Source organism: Gekko japonicus, unplaced genomic scaffold, assembly GCF_001447785.1.
Source record: "Gekko japonicus isolate JY-2015 unplaced genomic scaffold, Gekko_japonicus_V1.1 scaffold4670, whole genome shotgun sequence".
Taxonomy (NCBI): domain Eukaryota; kingdom Metazoa; phylum Chordata; class Lepidosauria; order Squamata; family Gekkonidae; genus Gekko; species Gekko japonicus.
The window spans coordinates 29,029-49,043 of NW_015159848.1; the positions used below are offsets into that span (position 1 = coordinate 29,029).

The window sequence follows — 20,015 nt, forward strand, 5'->3', positions numbered from 1 at the left end:
AAGAATACACACAGGAGAGAAACCGTTTAAGTGTTCAGAGTGCAGGCAAGGTTTCAGTCAGAAAGGGAATCTTCAAAAGCACATGATGACCCACACGGGAGAGAAACCATACGAATGCTCAGACTGCGGGAAGACTTTCAGCCTGAAAGGGCAACTCATTTCGCACTCACGGACCCACACAGGAGAGAAACCCCACCAGTGCTCAGACTGTGGAAAGAGGTTTGGGGATAAAACCGCTCTTACCATGCACCAGAGAACTCATACAGGTGAAAGACCATACAAATGCTCAGCCTGTGGAAAAAGCTTCAGTAAGAAGCAGGGCCTTTCTGTGCACAATAGAACCCATACAGGAGAAAGACCATACAAATGCTTGGATTGTGGGAGAGGCTACAGCCAGAGGTCAAATTTTGTTCATCACAAGAGAATCCATACGGGAGAGAAACCATATCAATGCACAGAGTGTGACAAGAGCTTCAGTTTTAAAGTATCCTTCGTTCACCATAGAAGAACCCATACAGGGGAGAAGCCATACGAGTGCTCAGAGTGTGGGAAACGATTCAGGCGCAAGCACCATATCATGAAGCACGAGAAGATCCACACGGGAGAGAAGCCATTTTCCTGCCCAGACTGTGACAAATGTTTTAATGACAAAGGCAGCCTGCGTCTGCACAAGAGAACTCACACCGGAGAGAAGCCATATGATTGCTCTGAATGTGGCAAAAGCTTTCGTTACAAGCAATATCTTGTTGTACATGAAAGGACTCACACGGGAGAGAAACCCTATAAGTGTACAGACTGTGGCCATAGCTTCAGTCAGAGCTCGAACCTTGTGGTGCATAGGCGGTCCCATACTGGGGAAACGCCATACAAATGTTCAGACTGCGGTAAACGTTTCAGGTATAGCACTGTTCTCGCAGAACATAAGAGAACGCACACGGGAGAGAAACCATATAAGTGTTTAGAGTGTGGGAAAAAGTTCTCCAGTACCTCTAGTTTTTCTAAACATCAGAAAATCCATACATGAATGGAGCAGCATTCAGATTATGGGGTTGGGTGTAGAAAGAAAGGCCCACGAAAACTTAAGCCATGTTCTACAAACTTTAAAAGTGGCAGCAGGTGCATGTTATTGCACTGGAATGGCACATCTAGGGTTGCCAGCTCTGGATTTGGAAATTCCTGGAGATTTTGGAGGTGGAACCTGAGGAGAGCATGATTTGGGGAGGGGAGGGATTTCGGTGGGGGTATGATGCCACAGAGCTCACCTTCCAAAGCAGCCATCTGCTCCAGGGGAACTGATATCTGTTGCCTAAAAATCATTTGTAATAACAGATCTCCAGCCACCACCTGGAAGGTGGTAACCCTGGCCACATTACAGAGTTTGCGTTGTATTACTAAACATAATTTTTCAACCAGCCTTAACCTTTTCACAGGGTGAATGGGATTAAGAAAGCGTGTAAACATATACATTCATAAGCTTTCAGTTTTAGTTGATGCGTATGAGGTAGGTTTTATGTTTTGTGTGTTCTCTTTCCCAATTAAATTCTACACTTAAAGAGGTCATATTTCTTGTGTCTGTTGGGGGAAGGGATAGCTGCAGGATAGTCTGAAAGGTTAGAATCAGGATCTGTGCAATGGTGCCGTGGTCAACAGGGTCTTCAGAGCAGAGTTTGAATGAAACCAGGGCTGGCATTAGTATACCGTGAGGTAGGGCAGCTGCTAGGGCCCCAGCATTTCTGGAAGAAGAAGAGATGGTGTTTATACCCCATTTTTCTTTACCTTAAGGAGTCTCAAAGCAGGTTGTTCGCCTTCCGTTCCTCTCCCCACAACAGACACCTTGTGAGGTAAATGGGACTGAGAGAGTTGTGAGAGAACTGTGACTGGCCCAAGGTCACCCAGCAGGCTTTTTATGGAGGAGGGGGTGTGGGGGATCAAACCCAGTTTTCCATATTAGAATCTGCTGCTCTTAACCACCACGCTATGCTGGCTCTCAAGAAGAAGAGTAGATTTGTTATACCCTGCTTTTCCCTACTCTGAGGAGTCTCAAAGTGGCTTACGATCTCCTTCCCTTCCTCTCCCCACAACAGGCATTTTGTGAGGTAGGTGGGGCTGAGAGAGCTCTGAGAGAACAGTGACCAGTCCAAGGTCACCTGGAAGGCTTCCAGTTCTCCAGATTAGAGTCCTTCACTGCTCTTCATCAATTACACCACGCTGCCAGCACCCCCTGCCCAATCACTTGGTAGCAAACATGAATGTGTCTATTGAGGGGAAGGGAGAGGATTTCTGCAGGTGGGAGGGGAAGGAGGGTATGAATGCCTGGTGGTTGGTTGAGGAAGGGAGGGCAGGGGGTCCTGTGAACTCCCTGCCCAAGGCTTCCCAAAACCTGGAACCCACCCTGACTGAAACTACAGACACTGAGTGTCATAACAGACCATCCAACATCTCATAGCCAAAATGTGACACTCCAGTTTTTGCACCAAGGAGCACCTCTTAAACCCTCCCCCCACCCATTTGACATTGTCACTTTACAATGTGCCTGTATATTCATTAAGGTGCTTTACTTCTGCACTTTTAAAAGCCTGGTGGGTGCTTGTTCTTTTGGTCTAAGAGAGATTACAAACCTCGTGACTAGCAGATTATCAGTGGTTCAAAATACAGCAACTGCAGGACATGGAAACAACCAGGGCTATTTTGGGGCAGGAACGGAGTTCCGGCTGGCTCCTGTGTAGGCCACGCCCAGCAGGAACTCATTAGCATAACAGGCCACACCCAACAGCAGACACTCATTGGAATTGGCTACAACCTTGAAACATTTGGCAGAAAGCCATTCTTACATATTCTCCATCAGTTTTTTCCTGGTGGTGAGAAATTACTTGTGTGTGTTCCATACTCTGATCCTATGTATTTTTACTCAGAAGTAAGTCCCACAATGTTCAGTGGGGTTCATTTCAAAACAAAAGTGTATAAAATCGTGGCTAAGCAGTCTGTTCCTAAGTATATATCCCTCTAAGCTGCGGAGTCTTGGGAGCACAAATTCTACTTAGTGAGCGGCCGGCATTAAAGTTGTGAGCGAGCGATTTGGCTGCTGCATCCATCAGTTTGCTCTGGAGCCCTCCTCCCTGAGCTAAGACAAAAATGTGTGAGCCGGAGGCTAAAAAACTGTGAGCTAGCTCACACTCATTCAGCTTAGAGGGAACACTGGTAGCCATGCTAGTCTTGTCTGTAGCAGCAGAAAAGAACCAGAGTCCAGGAGCACCTTCAAGACTAACAAAATTTGTGGCGGATGATGAGCTTTCATGAGTCACTGTTCACTTCTTCAGATACAGCTAGAACGTGACTCCGTCTGTCCTTGGAGAGTGGAGTGGTTTCAGATAATGAATGACAACAGCAGGTAACTAACTCAGAAATGACTAACTACAGAGAACCTGTACAAGGATTAGGGAAAGGGTTTCAGATAGGGTTGCAAACTGAGGTGGGAAATTCTTGGGGAGGGGGCAAAGTAGCCATTTTCTCCAAGTCAACTGACCTGTGAACTGTGGAGATCACTTGTCATTCCAGGAGATCTTCAGACCCCATCTGGAGGTTGGCAACCATACCTTCAGACCAGATGGTGTTTAATGATTCTGGAACATTTCCTGGCATGGGAGAAAGAAGTAACAACAGTGCCCTTCTGGCTGGCCAGCTACCCCTACTAAGCCTCTCCATGTAGCATGTGGTATCACTGAATGTTACTAGTTGTCTTTTAATGCTTGCTATGCAAGGAGATCAAATCAGTCAATCCTAAAAGAAATCAACCCTGACTGTTCCCTGGAAGGCCAGATAATGAAACTGAAGCTCAAATACTTTGGCCACCAAATGAAAAGGGAGCACTCACTGGAGAAGACCCTGATGCTGGGAAAGATTGAAGGTCAAGGAAGACGGGGACGGCAAAGGATGAGATGGTTAGACAGTGTCATCGATGCAACGAACATGAAGTTGAGCAAGACCGGAAGGCCTGGTGTGATCTGGTCCATGGAGTTGCGAAGAGTCAGACTCAACTGTGCGACTGAACAACAACACTGCTGGACCTCCTGATGGCACTGGTATTTCTGGCCACTGTGTGACACAGAGTGTTGGACTGGATGGGCCTTTGGCCTGATCCAACATTGGTGTCTCTTATGTTCTTATGTTCTTAACAACAATGTGCATTGGTATAAATTGTGCTCAGGACAGGTGATCCTATGCTGACTACAACCCCTCTCCTCCCCAGTCCTGGTTATATTACTAGTTAAGTATTTCATCCGTATTTATCACAGAGTTTCTGGAGGAATGATATGGAGGTGGGATGGATGCAATTCACATTTATCATGTCTGGGTGGGTGGCAGAGTGCATGAGACCACAGAAAAATTGTTATTATGGATCAGACCAAGGACTATTTAGTGTGGCCTTTTGTTTTCAAGAAGGTGATAGAGTCCCCTTGCCCCTGCATCCAGTACTAAGAGATATACTCATTCTGTACATGGAGGCTCCATTCTTAGCACGTAAGCCAGTCAGCAGTGAATACTTTCTAAGGACATTCGAATCCCTCCATCTAGTCCCGTATTGTTTCCGATGCTACCCAGGAAGCTTTTAAAGAAAGCATGAAGTCCACTGCTTGTCCTCTTTAGTAACTGGCATCCTGAGGTAGACTGCTCCTTTATATGAAGGTTCTACTCAGCCATCACAGCTAATAGTTATCCCCTTTGAATTTCTCTAACCTTGAAACATTTGGCGGAAAGCCATTCTTACATATTCTCCATCAGTTTTTTCCTGGTGGTGAGAAATTACTTGTGTGTGTTTCACAATCTGATCCAAGGAATTTTTTCAAGTCCCACAATGTTCAGTGGAGTTCATTTCTAAACAAAAGTGTATAAAATTGTGGCTAAGCAGTCTGTTCCTAAGTATATTTATGTCAGACTCCTGGAAAATTATGCTCTGAATAACCCTCTCTTTGCAGTGATACGTTTATTGATGCAACTCCAGGGTGGCCACTTGCTGTGTCAGAACCGAAGTACAAGGCGGGAAAATTACAGATATACAAAACTTAAGCTGGACACACACCACATCCAGGGCCTGCACCCAATCAGTCATTCCCATCCAGCCCACCAAAAGCAATGGTTCGCCCCCCCCTTAATTATGCAGACTAGGCAAAGCTGGGTACCAAGGTCATTCTACTTCCCAGAGGGAGATAAGGCTTATGCAGTTTCAAAGCAAGGCACATCGAAAGTATCTCAAGCACTCACACACCACCTCTCCCTCCTGTTGCCATGGCAAATGATTATAGCGTTTGACAACTTATTCAGAAGCAAGATATTCCTCCCTCTAGTAAAGCAAAAAATTCCCGTTTTACTATCTGATGCCATGATGCCAAAGCAGCCATTGCTGCCAGGTGGAAGACAAACTGATACCTACCCACTCTCCCTGGCTTCAGAAAATTTGAGAACTGTACATAATTGACAGGATCTGACCTGACCTCACCTGTCTTACACTCATCTCTAACTTAATTGCTATGTGGTTTCCAATATGCAACGAGAGGTGATTCCGAGTGAAATTGACTCTCTACAGCGACTATAAAGAGTAAAGGTAAAGGTTCCCTTGCTCGAAAGCCAGTCGAATCCGACTCTAGGGTTGCGGTGCTCATCTCCGTTTCAAAGCCGAAGAGCCAGCGCTGACCGAAGACGTTTCCGTGGTCATGTGGCCAGCATGACTAAACACCAAGGCGCACGGAACGCTGTTACCTTCCCACCGAAGTGGTACCTATTTATCTACTTGCAATTTCTTGCTTTCGAACTGCTAGGTTGGCAGGAGCTGGGACTAGAGACGGGAGCTCACTCCGTCATGCGGCACACTCGGGTCTCGAACTGCTGAACTACCGACCTTCCACAGTCTGCAGTTCAGCGTCTTAACCACTTGAGCCACCGCAGCTCTTGATATTCATTTACTCTGTATATATTCTTTCTATATTGTCTTATTATGTATTCTCAGATCTATATTACTTTTTCAAAACTTAATAAAATGTTTATTTTTAAAAATGCACTGTTCTAAAGAAAGGCCAGGGGAGGTTACGGAGGATAGCTCTCTCACCGGCTATCAGCAGTTAACACTGGAGAGTCGGTGTGGTCTTAAGGGCTAGAATGTCTAGTTAGGACCTGGAACAACTGGGTTTGAATCCCCATTCTGTCATGAAAGTTTTCTGGGTGACCTTGGGCCAATTGCATGGTCCCCACATTCCAAGGCAGTAAACTTCTAAGTACAAGAGCCAGGAGGCAACATCAGGAGAAGGCCTCAGCCTCTGTGCCCTGTTGTTGAACCTCCAGAAGAACTGTTGGCCACTGTGAGAGACAGGATGCTGGACTAGATGGACCACTGGTCTGATCCAGCAGGGCTCTTCCTATGTTTTAGCCTAATCTACCTCACAAGGTGGTGGTACTGAGGATGACACAGAAAAAGGGAGAACAATGTGACTAGTAGCTTCGGATTCCCATCAGGGCAAAAAGAGGGGTATAGATTTTTTTTTAAAAAGAAACAACAACCGAACCTCCATTTTTGGAGACGGAACACTTCTGAACACTGGGTGCGGGAGGCAACCAGGAGATGGCTGTTGGTGGTTTTGCCTTGCTTAAGAAGAACTGTGCTATATCAGACCAATGGGACATTTATTTCAACATCCTGTTTCCCAGAGTGGCCACTTAGATGCCCCAGGGATGCCCACAAGTAGGGCACAGAGAAAGCCTCCCCGTTGTTGTCCCCCAGCACTGGTATTCAAGGGTACACTGCCTCTCACCATGGAAATCCCATTCTGTCATAAGAACATACGAACATAAGAGAAGCCAATGTTGGATCAGGCCAATGGCCCATCTAGTCCAACACTCTGTCACATAGTGGCAAAAAATACCAGGTGCCATCAGGAGGTCCAGCAGTGGGGCCAGGACATTAGAAGCCCTCCCACTATTGACCCCCCCCCCCAAGCACCAAGAATACAGAGCATCCCTTACAGGAAACCAGCCAGGGAGGCAGTGGGGCCCTTGGACGACCAAGGGGTAAAAGGAGTATTGAAGGATGATAGGGAAATGGCTGAGAAGCTAAATGCATTTTTTGCCTCCGTCTTCACTGTGGAAGATGAGAAGTGCTTGCCCACTCCAGAACCACTGATTTCAGGAGGGGTGTTGGAAGACCTGAGTCAGATTGAGGTGATGAGAGAGGAGGTCCTAAAACTGATAGACAACTTAAAAACTGAAAAATCACCAGGCCCAGATGGCATACATCCGAGAGTTCTGAAAGAACTCAAATGTGAACTTGTAGATCTCCTGACAAAGATATGTAATCTTTCCTTAAAATCTGCCTCCATTCCTGAGGATTGGAAGGTAGCTAATGTCACTCCCATCTTTAAAAAGGGTTCCAGAGGAGATCCGGGAAATTACAGGCCAGTCAGTCTGACGTCGATACCGGGTAAATTGGTGGAAACCATTATTAAGGAAAGAATTAGTAGGCACATAGATGAACAAAACCTATTGAGGCAGACTCAGCACGGTTTCTGTAAGGGAAGATCTTGTCTCACTAACCTGTTAGTGTTCTTTGAGGGGGTGAACAAACATGTGGACAAGGGGGATCCAATAGATATTATTTACCTTGACTTCCAGAAAGCTTTTGATAAAGTTCCTCATCAAAGGCTCCTAAGTAAGCTCAAAAATCATGGGATAGAAGGACAAGTCCTTTTATGGATCAAAAACTGGCTAGTTCATAGAAAACAGAGAGTGAGTGTAGGTGGGCAATTTTCTCAGTGGAGGGTGGTAAGCAGTGGGGTACCGCAGGGATCAGTACTTGGTCCACTGCTTTTTAACTTGTTCATTAATGATTTGGAGATGGGAGTAAGCAGTGAAGTGGCTAAATTTGCGGATGATACAAAGTTGTTCGGGGTGGTGAAAACCAGTGAGGATTGTGAGGCACTCCAAGGGGATCTGTCAAGGATGGGCGAGTGGGCGTCAACATGGCAAATGGGGTTCAATGTGGCCAAGTGCAAGGTGATGCACATTGGAGCCAAAAATCCTAAATATAAATACACATTGATGGGGTCTGAACTGGCAGAGACTGAGCAAGAGAGAGATCTTGGAGTTGTAGTGGATAACTCACTGAAAATGTCGAGACAGTGTGTGACTGCAATAAAGAAGGCCAATGCTATGCTGGGGATTATTAGGAAGGGTATTGAAAACAGATCAGCCAATATAATAATGCCCCTATATAAATCAATGGTGAGACCTCATTTGGAATACTGTGTGCAGTTCTGGGCACCACACCTTAAAAAGGATATTATAGCTTTGGAAAAAGTGCAGAAAAGGGCAACTCGAATGATAAAAGGGTTGGAACACTTTCCCTATGAGGAAGGTTAAAGCGCTTAGGGCTCTTTAGCTTGGAGAAAAGACGACTGAGGGGTGACATGATCGAGGTTTATAAGATTATGCATGGGAAAGAGCAGGTAAAGAAAGAGGTACTTTTCTCCCTTTCTCACAATACAAGAACTCGTGGGCACTCCATGAAACTGCAGAGCGGTCGGGTTAGAACGGATAAAAGGAAGTACTTCTTCACCCAAAGAGTGATTAACACATGGAATTCACTGCCACGGGAGGTGGTGGGTGCTACAAGCATGGACGGCTTCAAAAGGGAATTGGATAAGCATATGGAGCAGAGGTCCATCAGTGGCTATTAGCCACAAGGTATAGCTAGGGGCTCTGGGGCAAGTGATGCTCTGTCTTCTTGGTGCTTGGGGGGGGGGTCAACAGTGGGAGGGCTTCTAATGTCCTGGCCCCACTGCTGGACCTCCTGATGGCACTGGTATTTCTGGCCACTGTGTGACACAGAGTGTTGGACTGGATGGGCCTTTGGCCTGATCCAACATTGGCGTCTCTTATGTTCTTATGTTCTTATGAGCAGTGCGGTGAGCTGCAACCGGAGAAGCGGGGCACGAAGCGGAGCGGCATGCGGTGATCTCAGTGCTGGGGCTAGATGTGATGCTTGAATCTTCTTCCAGGTTGTTGTTCATGGGAGGTAGAATCCCATCCTCGTCTCCAGTGAAAAGTACTGAGACTTACTATTGATTTCAGGTCTCGTACTTTATTTCCAGTGAAGAACAAGACAAACTTACCAGCTCGCAGGCCGGCTTATATGTGCAATAAACCCCACACCCTTGATAGGCTATTTACAGTGGCTGAGAGTTCCATAGGCTCTCGGCCGGGAGCCTAGCTCTCTGATTGGCACGGGCTTTGTTTACCTTTCTTGCAGGTATTAACACCTGGACTGAGCAAGAGGATCAAGCCAAAGGGCTTTTGGCCTATTCCTCACAGCCTGCAGTCTGCGTTAGGGGGGCTCAATCGATCCAGGCCTGTCCAAGCTGTGTTTGTTTTGTTCATTTATTTGTACTATTTGTTTAAATTGGTAAACTGCCATTTCGGTGTAGTTTGATGAGCCTCTTTGGGTCCCGTGATGGGGGGGGGGGAAGCTGCATACAAATATTGTAAATAAGCATAAAACAAATTGGGCTTTTTTCTAGTTACCTTTCAAAGCCAACCAAACAAGTGAATTTTCTTTAGACTGGAAAAGTGACTTGTGAGGTTGCCAATCTCCTGGTGGGCTTGGAAAACTCCCAGCATAACAACTGGTTTCCAGACTACAGAGATCAGTTTCCCCGGAGAAATGGCTGCTTTGGAAGGCGGTCTGTATGGCCTTGTACCCCACCGAGGTCCCTCCGCTCCCCAAACCCTGCCTTCCGCAGGCTGCATCTCCCCAAATCTCCAGAGCTGGCAACATTAGTTGTGGCTCACAAAAGCTCCTAGGAATAATAAATGTTGTTAGTCTTTAACTTCTGGACTTTTACTGAGTTCCAGTATATGGGGAGAGGGAGAAAAATGGTCTCTGTGGTTCACTTCGTCCGGCCCCGTGTGCGTCTCCCTCTTGCAGCGATGAACACGAATTTATAGGGGGGGTGGTGGTGGCAGAGGCGCCTCCTATCTGGTGCTCTAAGGGTTAAGTTAACAACCGAGCTCTGCTCCGCAGAGAGGCAGGAAATGTAGGGGGAAAGGGGGGGAATGAATAGTGAATGCACCTTCCTGTCCCATTGAGCTTGGAAGTGGACATTGGCCTTGCGACTTTCTTTGGAGAGGAGCGGGCTTTGTGGTGCATGGAGGGAGCCAGAAATTAAAGGTAAAAAATAATATAATAAAATCCGTGCCACAGGGTGGGAGGGAGAAATTGGTGGGCTTTGGGGGAGGACGAAGGGAGGAATTATTGCCGGATGTGTGTGTGTAAGGAGGTATGAATGGCACTGCTGCAGATTTAGACCAAGAGTCATTCCCTTGCTTTCTGCACCCCAGAAACTGGTTACTGTCATTGTACTTGGTGGCTACATTCTTGACTGTCCAGACAATTCCCAAATCCATCAGATCCTGTGGTCTTAATTGACTGATACAAGTGATTGACAAAACAACGTAAAAACACAAGATGGCAAAACCCATAATTGACTGAATTTATAATCTGATTTGGGACTGGAGAGAGTCTCCATAACATAAATTTTTGTTAAAAACACAAGATTGCAAAACCCGTAATTGATTTGGGAATGGAGAGAGTCTCCATAACATAAATTTTTGGAATCATAGAGCTGTTAGGTGTGTTTTCTTTCTTTTTTTCTTTCTTTCTGGGTCACCCTGCCAGAGATGGGGGACAGCAGGGTTGTTGATCTATATACAGAGGGATCCAGTAGCAAGAACCTCTGTCTGGGTGGTTACAGTGGGATTTCATTTGCATGGCACTTAAAAAGTGTTCAAACCATTTCACGTCTCTTATTGCAGCAATCCTAGCAAACCGTACCCAAAGGCAGTCTAGTATTATCTCATTCTATCAGGGAAGGAGCGAAGAAGATACAGACAACCCAAATCAGTGCTTACATTTCCAAACGTCTGTGTACTATAACAGGTCTCCAGGTGGTTTTTTAAACATGTATTTAATGTTAGATTGCTGAATGTGATCAGGGACGGTAAGTGAGGGCTCTCCTCAGGCCTTCCCTCTGCTGATGAAGTTGGTTACCCTCTTCTTTGGCAGCAAGGGTGGCAACTGAGGGCTGGCCTCTGGCTCTTCTTTGCCAAGGGAGTTATGTCTTCTCTTCTGGTGGCACAGATGGCAAATGAGGGCTGTCTTTAACCTTCTTTCTGCTGAGGAAGTGGGTACCTTCTGTGCCAGCAGTAGGAGTGGCAAATGAAGGCTGGTCTCAGGCCTTTCTTTGCCAGGGGAGTTCTATCCTCTTCTAGTGGCACAGATGGTAAATGAGAGCTGGCCTTAGGCCTTCCCTTTGCTGAGGAAGCTGGTGCTTTCTTTGCTGGCAGCAAGGGTGGGAAACGAAGGCTGGCCTCAGGCCTTTTCCAAAGCAGTTGTGTTTTCTCTTCTGGTGGCATGGATGGCAAATGAGGACTGTCTTTAGGCCTTTGCTGAGGAAGCAGGTGCCTTCTTTGCTGGCAGCAAGCATGGCAGATGAAGGTGTCTTCAGTCCTCTCTAATGAGGAGGTTGATGACGTTTATGCCAGCAGCAAGAGTGGCAAATGAGGGCAGGCCTCAGGCCCTCCCCCCTGTTAAGGTAGTTGGTGTCTTCTCTCATCAGATGAGTGAAAATTTTTGTTCAGATATGCTTCACTTTGCCCTCATTAATACTGAATTTCCTTTCCTATTGGCCAGGAATAAAAATGGAGGCATACAGCCCAGCAGCAAGACCCTTTCAGAAGGAGATATTAGAGGCAGGAGAGAAAACCTCTCATGCTGTCCAAGTTGGAACCATCAGGGAGCTTCTGTCTGGGGCAAATCCACACCAGATTAAGCAGGAGCCAGGAGAGGGACTGGAGCAGCACTGGGAATCTCAGTGGCAGGACTTTGTGAAGACGACGCAGTCCTCTCGCTCGAGGCGGAAAAACCCACCGTTGCCTCAGCCCCGGTCAGGAGGAGGGCTGAGGGGAAATCCGGCCTCCTTCAAGGCCGCAGCTGACACTGGCCAGTGGCTTAGAAAACTGGGCGTGACCCAAACCTTGCAGTGCCCTGATGGAAAAGGCCGCGAAGCCTGCGATCAGCTCATTTCCTCTGTGAAAGTAAAGGAAGAGATGGTGGATGAGGAAGAGCCCGCCAGCCTGGAGACGGAGCGCCAGCAGTTCCGGCGCTTCTGCTACCAGGAGGCCGAGGGCCCTCGAGAGGTTTTCATTCAGCTCCAGGAACTTTGCTATCAGTGGCTGAAGCCGGAGAAGCACACCAAGGAGCAGATCCTGGAGCTGCTGGTTCTGGAGCAGTTCCTAATTATCCTGCCCCCAGAAATGCAGAGCTGGGTGAAGGAATGTGCGCCGGAGAGTTGTGCCCAGGCAGTGGCCCTGGCAGAGGATTTCTTGCAGCGGTTGCAGGAGGCGGATGGCCTGGAAGACAAGGTAAGCACCCTTCATCCTCTCTACATCAGGATGTGCAGAGATGGTGAGACTAACTGTAGAATTCATTGGTACCTTGAAGACTAACTGTACCTTAAAGATGAATTCAGGTGGGTAGCTCTGTTGGTCTGGAGCAACAGAACAAAGTTTGAGTCCTGTGGCAACTTTTAAGACCAACAAGTTTAATTCTGGGTCAGTGTCCCCTCTAAGCTGAGTTAGTGTGAGCTAGCTCACAGTTTTTTAGCCTCCAGCTCACAGATTTTTTGTCCTAGCTCAGGAAGGACGGCTCCAGAGCAAGCTAATTTATGCAGTAGTCAAATTGCTCACTCACAACTTTAATGCCAGTCGCTCACAAAGAAGAAATTTTGCTCACAGGACTCTGCAGCTTAGAGGAAACATTGTTCTGGGTATACGTTTTTGTGTGCATGTGCACTTCTTGAGATAACAGTGAAACAGATTTCTACAACTGTTACATATAGGTAGAGGGGGGGTTAGTTGCCAGGATGGGCTAGTTAGAGTCAAGATGCATAAGTAACTGGGTGATAAGTATAATCCAATCTCAGTGATACTTATCGCCCCATCACTTATGCATCTTGACTTTAACTAGCCCATCCTGGCAACTAACACCCCCCCCCCCACACACCTATATGTAACAGTTGTGGAAATCTGTTTCACCGTATCTCAAGAAGTGCGCATGCACACAAAAACTTATACCCAGAATTAAACTTTTGGGGGTATTTTTTTGCAATTTGTGTGCATGTATGCGCGTGTGCATGCCCTTGCCTGGAAGTCATGGTGACCTCTGGTGACTCCTACTGGGTCACGGAGGACATTCGGAGAAGTGGCTTGAAAGCCTGCCTTTGGCCTCCTGGCCCTGGTAGTCTCCGGAGGTCTCCCATCCAAGTACTTGCCAGGGTCTGCCCTTCTTAGCTTCCGAGATCGGGCTTGCCTGGGCTATCCAGGTCAAGGCATGCCTAGAATTAAACTTGCTGGTTGTAAAGGTGCCACTGAACTCAAATTTTGTTCTTTACCTTAAAGACTCACTGTAGAATTCAGTGGCACCTTAAAGACTAACAATTTATTCCAGCATATGTTTATGCTAGTCAGTGCTTCGCTTCATCAGAGGCATTGGAGTGCATGCCAACAGCAGATATAATTAAAGTTACAACCACAGAAAGGTGGGAGTGGGGAGATGCTATGAAGAGAGGCCGGTCCGAGTGTGTGGCCCCATCTCCCCATGGGGTAAGTGGACCGGAGTGGACTCTTTGCTCTCAGTTTTTTAGGTACAGTTTGCATTTGGATGGAAAGGTCTGTGCCTGAGGGTTGTTGGGTTTCTGCTCCAGATGGCTCGATGCAGTGCCTTCTGCGATGAAAAACTCTAGACGGGTAGCCCTGTGAGTCTGCTGCAGCAAAATAAAGAACAAGGAGTTGAGCGGCACCTTAGAGACTAACAAAATCCAGGGAGAGGCTGTGGCACGGTGGCTGAGCCTCTGCTTTGCATGCAGGTAAATCCCAGGTTCAGTCCCCGGCATCTCCACTTAAAAAGACCAGGCAGTAGGTGACGTTAAACCCCTCCACCCGCAATCCTGGAGAGCTGCTGCCAGTCTGATTAAACAAGACTGATCCAGATGGACTGATGGTGTGCTTCAGTGTAGGGCAGCTTCATGTGTTCGTTCATAAGGTTTTGAGAGTCACCGCTGAGATGCATGAAGTGTAAATGCAAAAAATTCATCTCGGTGGAGAGATATAAACCTAAGTGACAGTGTGTTGAGGAAGCACCTGGTTCAATCCCTGGCACACACACCCCCACACACTAAATAAGGATCTTGTGCGGGATCTTGTACACGAAAAAGCCAATGCCAGTTGGCACATAGGTTCAACAGACAGGTGGGGTGTTCAAGAGACTGGTAGTCTGTTCAAGTAGTAAGTTCAACAGACCTGTAGTCTGACTTGGTATAATGCATGTTCACCAGCAAACTAGCACTGCTTTCAGAAGGAGCCATGGTTCAGTAGCAGAACATCTGCTTGGCGTGCAGAAGGCCCCCAGTTCAATCCCCGGGATCTTCAGTTAAAAGGATCTGGCAGTTGTTGTTGTTGTTCAGTCGCACAGTCGAGTCCGACTCTTCGCGACCCCATGGACAATCTCCCGCCAGGCTCTCCTGTCTTCCGCCGTCCTCCGAAGTTGGCTCAATTTCATGTTCGTTGCATCGCTGACACTGTCTAACCATCTCATCCTTTGCCGTCCCCGTCTTCTTTGACCTTCAATCTTTCCCAGCATCAGGGTCTTTTCCAGTGAGTGCTCCCTTCTCATTTGGTGGCCAAAGTATTTGAGCTTCAGTTTCATTATCTGGCCTTCCAGGGAACAGTCAGGGTTGATTTCTTTGAGGATTGACTGATTTGTTCTTCTTGCAGTCCAAGGGACTCTCAAGAGTCTCCTCCAGCACCATAGTTCAAAAGAATCTATTCTTCGGCGCTCGGCCTTCCTTATAGTCCAACTCTCACAGCCATACATGACTACTGGGAATACCATTGCTTTGACCATGCGGACTTTTGTTGGCAGGGTGATGTCTCTACTTTTTATCATGCTGTTTAGGTTCGCCATCGCTTTCCTCCCAAGGAGCAGGCGTCTTTTAATTTCATGGCTGCAGTCACAGTCTGCAGTGATCTGGGATCCCAGGAACGTGAAGTCTGTCACTACTTCCACGACTTCCCCTTCTATTTGCCAAGGAGTGATGGGGCCGGATGCCATGATCTTAGTTTTTTTGATGTTGAGCTTCAAGCCCACTTTTGCGCTCTCCTCTTTTACTCTGAGCAAGAGGCTCTTTAGATCCTTTTCACTTTCAGCCATTAGAGTGGTATCATCTGCATATCTGAGGTTGTTGATCTTTTCCCCAGCAATCTTAATTCCCGCTTGTGATTCATCCAGGCCAGCATTTCGCATGATGTACTCTGCATATATATTAAATAAGCAAGGCGACAATATACATCCTTGTCGTACTCCTTTTCCTATGCTGAACCAATCAGTTGTTCCATATCCGGTTCTAACTGTCGCTTCTTGGCCCTTATACAGGTTTCTCAAGAGACATGTGAGGTGGTCTGGTACTCCCATCTCTTTAAGGACCTGCCATAGTTTGTTGTGATCCACACAGTCAAAGGCTTTAGCATAGTCAATGAAGCAGAAGTAGATATTTTTCTGGTACTCTCTTGCTTTCTCCATAATCCAGCGAATGTTGGCAATATGATCTCTCGTTCCTCTACCTCTTCGAAACCCAGCTTGTACTTCTGGTAGTTCTCTATCCACGTACTGTTGAAGCCTAGCTTGTAGGATCTTGAGCATGACCTTGCTAGCGTGTGATATGAGTGCAATTGTGCGATAGTTTGAACATTCCTTGGCATTGCCCTTCTTTGGGATTGGAATGTATACTGACCTTTTCCAATCCTGTGGCCACTGTTGCGTTTTCCAAATTTGCTGGCAAATGGAGTGCAGAACTTTAACAGCATCATCTTCTAAGACTTTGAATAGCTCAGCTGGAATACCATCACCTCCACTAGCTTTGTTGTTAGCAATGCTTTCTAAGGCCCATTTAACTTCACATTCCAGGATGTCTGGCTCGAGGTCAGTGATTATACCGTCGTGGTTGTCAAGGACATCGAGGTCTTTCTTGTATAGTTCTTCTGTGTATTCTTGCCATCTTTTCCTAATCTCTTCTGCTTCTGTTAGGTCCCTACCGTTTTTGTCCTTTATCATGGCCAGCTTTGCATGGAACGCTCCCTTGATTTCTCCAACTTTCTTGAAGAGATCTCTAGTCCTTCCCATTCTATTGTTTTCTTCTATTACTTTGCACTGTTCATTCAGGAAGGCCTCCTTATCTCTCCTTGCTGTTCTCTGGAAATCTGCGTTCAGTTGGGTAAATCTTTCCTTTTCGCCTTTGCCTTTCGCTTTCCTTCTTTCCTCTGCTATTTGTAAAGCCTCATCAGAAAGCCACTTTGCTTTCTTACATTTCTTTTTCTTTGGGATGGTGGTGATTGCTGCCTCCTGTACGATGTCACGAACCTCTGTCCATAGTTCTTCAGGCACTCTATCTATCAAATCCAGACCCTTGAATCTATTCTTCACCTCTACTGTATATTCATCAGGGATGCGATCTAGGTCAAACCTGAATGGCCTCGTGGTTTTCCCAATTTTCTTCAGTTTAAGTCTGAATTTTGCAATGAGTAGCTCATGATCTGAACCACAGTCAGCTCCAGGTCTTGTTTTTACTGACTGGATAGAGCTTCTCCATCTTTGACTGCAAATTATATAGTCAATCTGATTTCGGTGTTGCCCATCTGGTGATGTCCATGTGTAGAGTCGCCTCTTAGGTTGTTGGAAAAGGGTGTTCGCTATGACCAGTGTGTTCTCTTGACAAAACTCTGTTAACCTTTGCCCTGCTTCATTTTGCTTTCCAAGGCCAAACTTGTCTGTTATTCCAGTTACCTTTTGACTTCCTACTTTAGCATTCCAGTCCCCTATGATGATGAGGACATCATTTTTTGGTGTTAGTTCTAGGAGGTGTTGTAGGTCTTCATAGAACCGGTCCACTTCAGCCTCTTCTGCATCAGTGGTTGGGGCATAGACTTGGATTACTGTGATGTTGAATGGTTTGCCTTGGAATCGGACAGAAATCATTCTGTCATTTTTGAGATTGTAGGGGGGATCTGTGGCTCCCCCAGCTGCCTGAAATTCTAGGATTGCTCAACAATTCCCAGGATCTCTGGGAGGCTGTGCTGATCATCAGCCGTTTGCATAAAACTCTCTGGCTAACTTTATTTCTTGAGAAAGATGCTTTTCATTAAAGCTGCTCTGTTTACTGAGTTGATCGGTTATAGTGCAAATCAGACCCTTGGCCTGTAAAGACCAGTACTGTCGTATCTGAGTATTCTCTCTGATGGGCAGTGACCAGTCTTCCAAATCACACAGGAAGTTGCCTTAGACTGAATCAGATCCTTGATCCATTAAGGCCAGTATTGTCTATTCAGACTAGCAGCAGCTCTCCAGGCTTTTAGGCAGAGGTTTTTCACATCACCTACTACCTGGTCCTTTTTAACTGAAGATACCCAGGATCAATGTTCCCTCTAAGCTGTGGAGTCATGTGAGCAAAAATTCTACTTTGTGAGCTACTGGCATTAAAGTTGTGAGCGAGCCATTTGGCTACTGCATTAAATTGGTTTGCTCTGGAGCCCTCCTTCCTGAGCTAAAACAAAAATGTGTGAGCTGGAGGCTAAAAAACTGTGAGCTAGCTCACACTAACTCAGCTTAGAGGGAACAGTGCCCAGGATTGAACTTGGGACCTACTGCATGCCAAGGAGATGTTCTACCACTGAGCCATGGCCCTTCCCCAAAACAATTTGGTATCTAATGAAGGGTGCTTTCTGTCTTGAAAGCTTATCTAGTTGGTCTTTATGATGCTACTGGACTCAAATCTAGCTGTTCCCGAAAACAAGTGTGCCTTTTCCACCTTTAGAATAATGGTGTCAAGATTTGATTGATTAACCAATTCAGTCATTGAGAAAATAAGGGCCTTGCTGGGTTGGACCAAGAGTCCCTGTAGCCCAGCATCCTGTGTCCCAAAGTAACCAACCAGATGCCCTGTCCATAAAGAAGGCAAGAAGGGGAAAGCCCTCTCCTGTGGTTGCTTCCCCATAGTTAATATTTAGAAATCTACTGTGTCTGAATGTGGAGGTTCCATTTACCATCAAGGCTAACATCTGTTAACAGGAATAATGAATTTATCTAATCCGCTTTTACAGCTTTTTAAACTCAAGATGATCATGTCATCTTCTGACAAAGAATTCTCTTAAGTTATTGCTTTGAACAAAGGAGTACTTCCTTTTGTCTGCCCTGAATCATTTGCCCATCAACGTCATTGTGGGCTTCTGAATTGTAATATGATGGGGGAGGGGGTGAGCCTGTATCCATTGTCTGCACTTTGTTAAACCCCTGTAAGTCTCCCTCCAGTTGGTGTTTTTTTTTTAAATAAACTTAAAATGCCCTACAATTCTTTGGAAAGGATGCCATAACCTCAGCATCACCCCCAAGAAGTCCTTATCTCTTGTGATCCTCAGTGGTTCTTCGTTTCTTTCAGCAGGCAATGGCCAAGCATATGAAAACGAGGAGGAGAGCTTCCCTTTCGAAAGACACCAGCAAGTAGGCGTCAGTGGGCTGTCCTTGGCAAGACTCAATGGGAAATTTTTCCAGGTCTGTGAGCTGGAAGAAATGTCTAGGAGTCAGCAGAGGTTAGAGAACTCCCAGGAAAACCAGACAGCCAAGCAAGCTTTCCTTTGCGGCGAAAGTGACCGAGGCTTACCAAGGGGAACCTTCCAGGAGGGAAGCCATAAAGCGAAGAGAAAACGGGCCAGCCCCAACTGGGGAACGGTCTTACGTCGGAGCTTTGAATTTCCAAGGAATCAGAAAATGCCAAAGTTGTATACCTGCACGTATTGCGGGAAGATCTCTAACAACAGCGCACACATGATAATACACGAGAGGACCCACACGGGTGAGAAACCATATAAATGCTCCGAGTGTGGGAAGTGCTTCAGTACAAACTGTAACCTCATGAAGCACACGAGAGTCCACACAGGTGAGAAGCCGTATAAATGCTTGGACTGCGGGAGAAGCTTCAGTGACAAAGCCTCCCTTATCGTACATGAAAGAACCCACACAGGGGAGAAACCCTATGAGTGCCCAGAGTGTGGGAAAAGCTTCACCTCGAGCTCCAACCTCATAACGCACAAAAGGGTCCACACGGGTGAGAAACCTTACAAATGCTCTGAGTGCGGGCAAAGCTTTGTCCACAGGCCTCAGCTTGTCATACATCTCCGGACGCACACAGGGGAGAAGCCATACGAATGCCTAGAGTGTGGCAAAAGCTTCAATCAGAAAGCCGATCTCATTATCCATGGTAGGACCCATACGGGAGAAAAGCCATACGAATGCACTGAGTGTGGGAAGAGCTTCATTTCTAGCTCGTACCTTAGGAAACACGAAAGGCTGCACACAGGAAAGAAAGCTCAAGCTGGGGAAGAAACACACAAATGTACGTACTGCCGAAAAAGCTTCATCAGCCGATCCAAACTTCTCATCCACGAGCGAACACACACAGGGGAGAAACCATTTGAGTGTGGTGAGTGCGGGAAAAGCTTCAGCACGAGCTCAAACCTTGTCAATCACAAAAGGGTACACACGGGAGAGAAACCCTACCAGTGTTTAGATTGCGGGCAGAAGTTCAGTACTAACTCGAACCTCGTCAATCATAGGAGGGTACACACAGGAGAGAAACCTTATGAGTGCTCGGATTGCGGACAAAGCTTTGGTCATAAAGCATCACTTAGGAGGCACAAGAGAATCCATGCAAGAGAGACGACCACTTGAATGCTTGGACTCCACATAAGGCGTTGATTCCAACTCTCTGCATAAATTAGAGGCAGGTTGCTTCAGAAAAAGGATTGTTTGCTTAGGTCCAATACGGGGCTGCATAACACAGCTCAAGGTGTCCTTTTTACAAAAGACCAAA

At 46.6% G+C, this 20,015-nt stretch overlaps 1 protein-coding gene across 1 annotated transcript in view; it reads left to right on the top strand.

Moving 5' to 3' along the window:
- LOC107107648 (zinc finger protein 208-like) overlaps nucleotides 1-19,925 on the top strand; it is a gene marked incomplete at its 5' end in the record, with an annotated part of 48,413 nt that extends 28,488 nt beyond the window's left edge. The window contains 3 exons of the mRNA XM_015407951.1: nucleotides 66-983; nucleotides 14,115-14,140; nucleotides 18,986-19,925. Of these exons, the coding sequence (XP_015263437.1) occupies nucleotides 66-983; nucleotides 14,115-14,140; nucleotides 18,986-19,873 (1,832 nt within the window). The remainder of the gene's footprint in view (nucleotides 1-65; nucleotides 984-14,114; nucleotides 14,141-18,985) is intronic.
- Nucleotides 19,926-20,015: the final 90 nt, after the last annotated feature.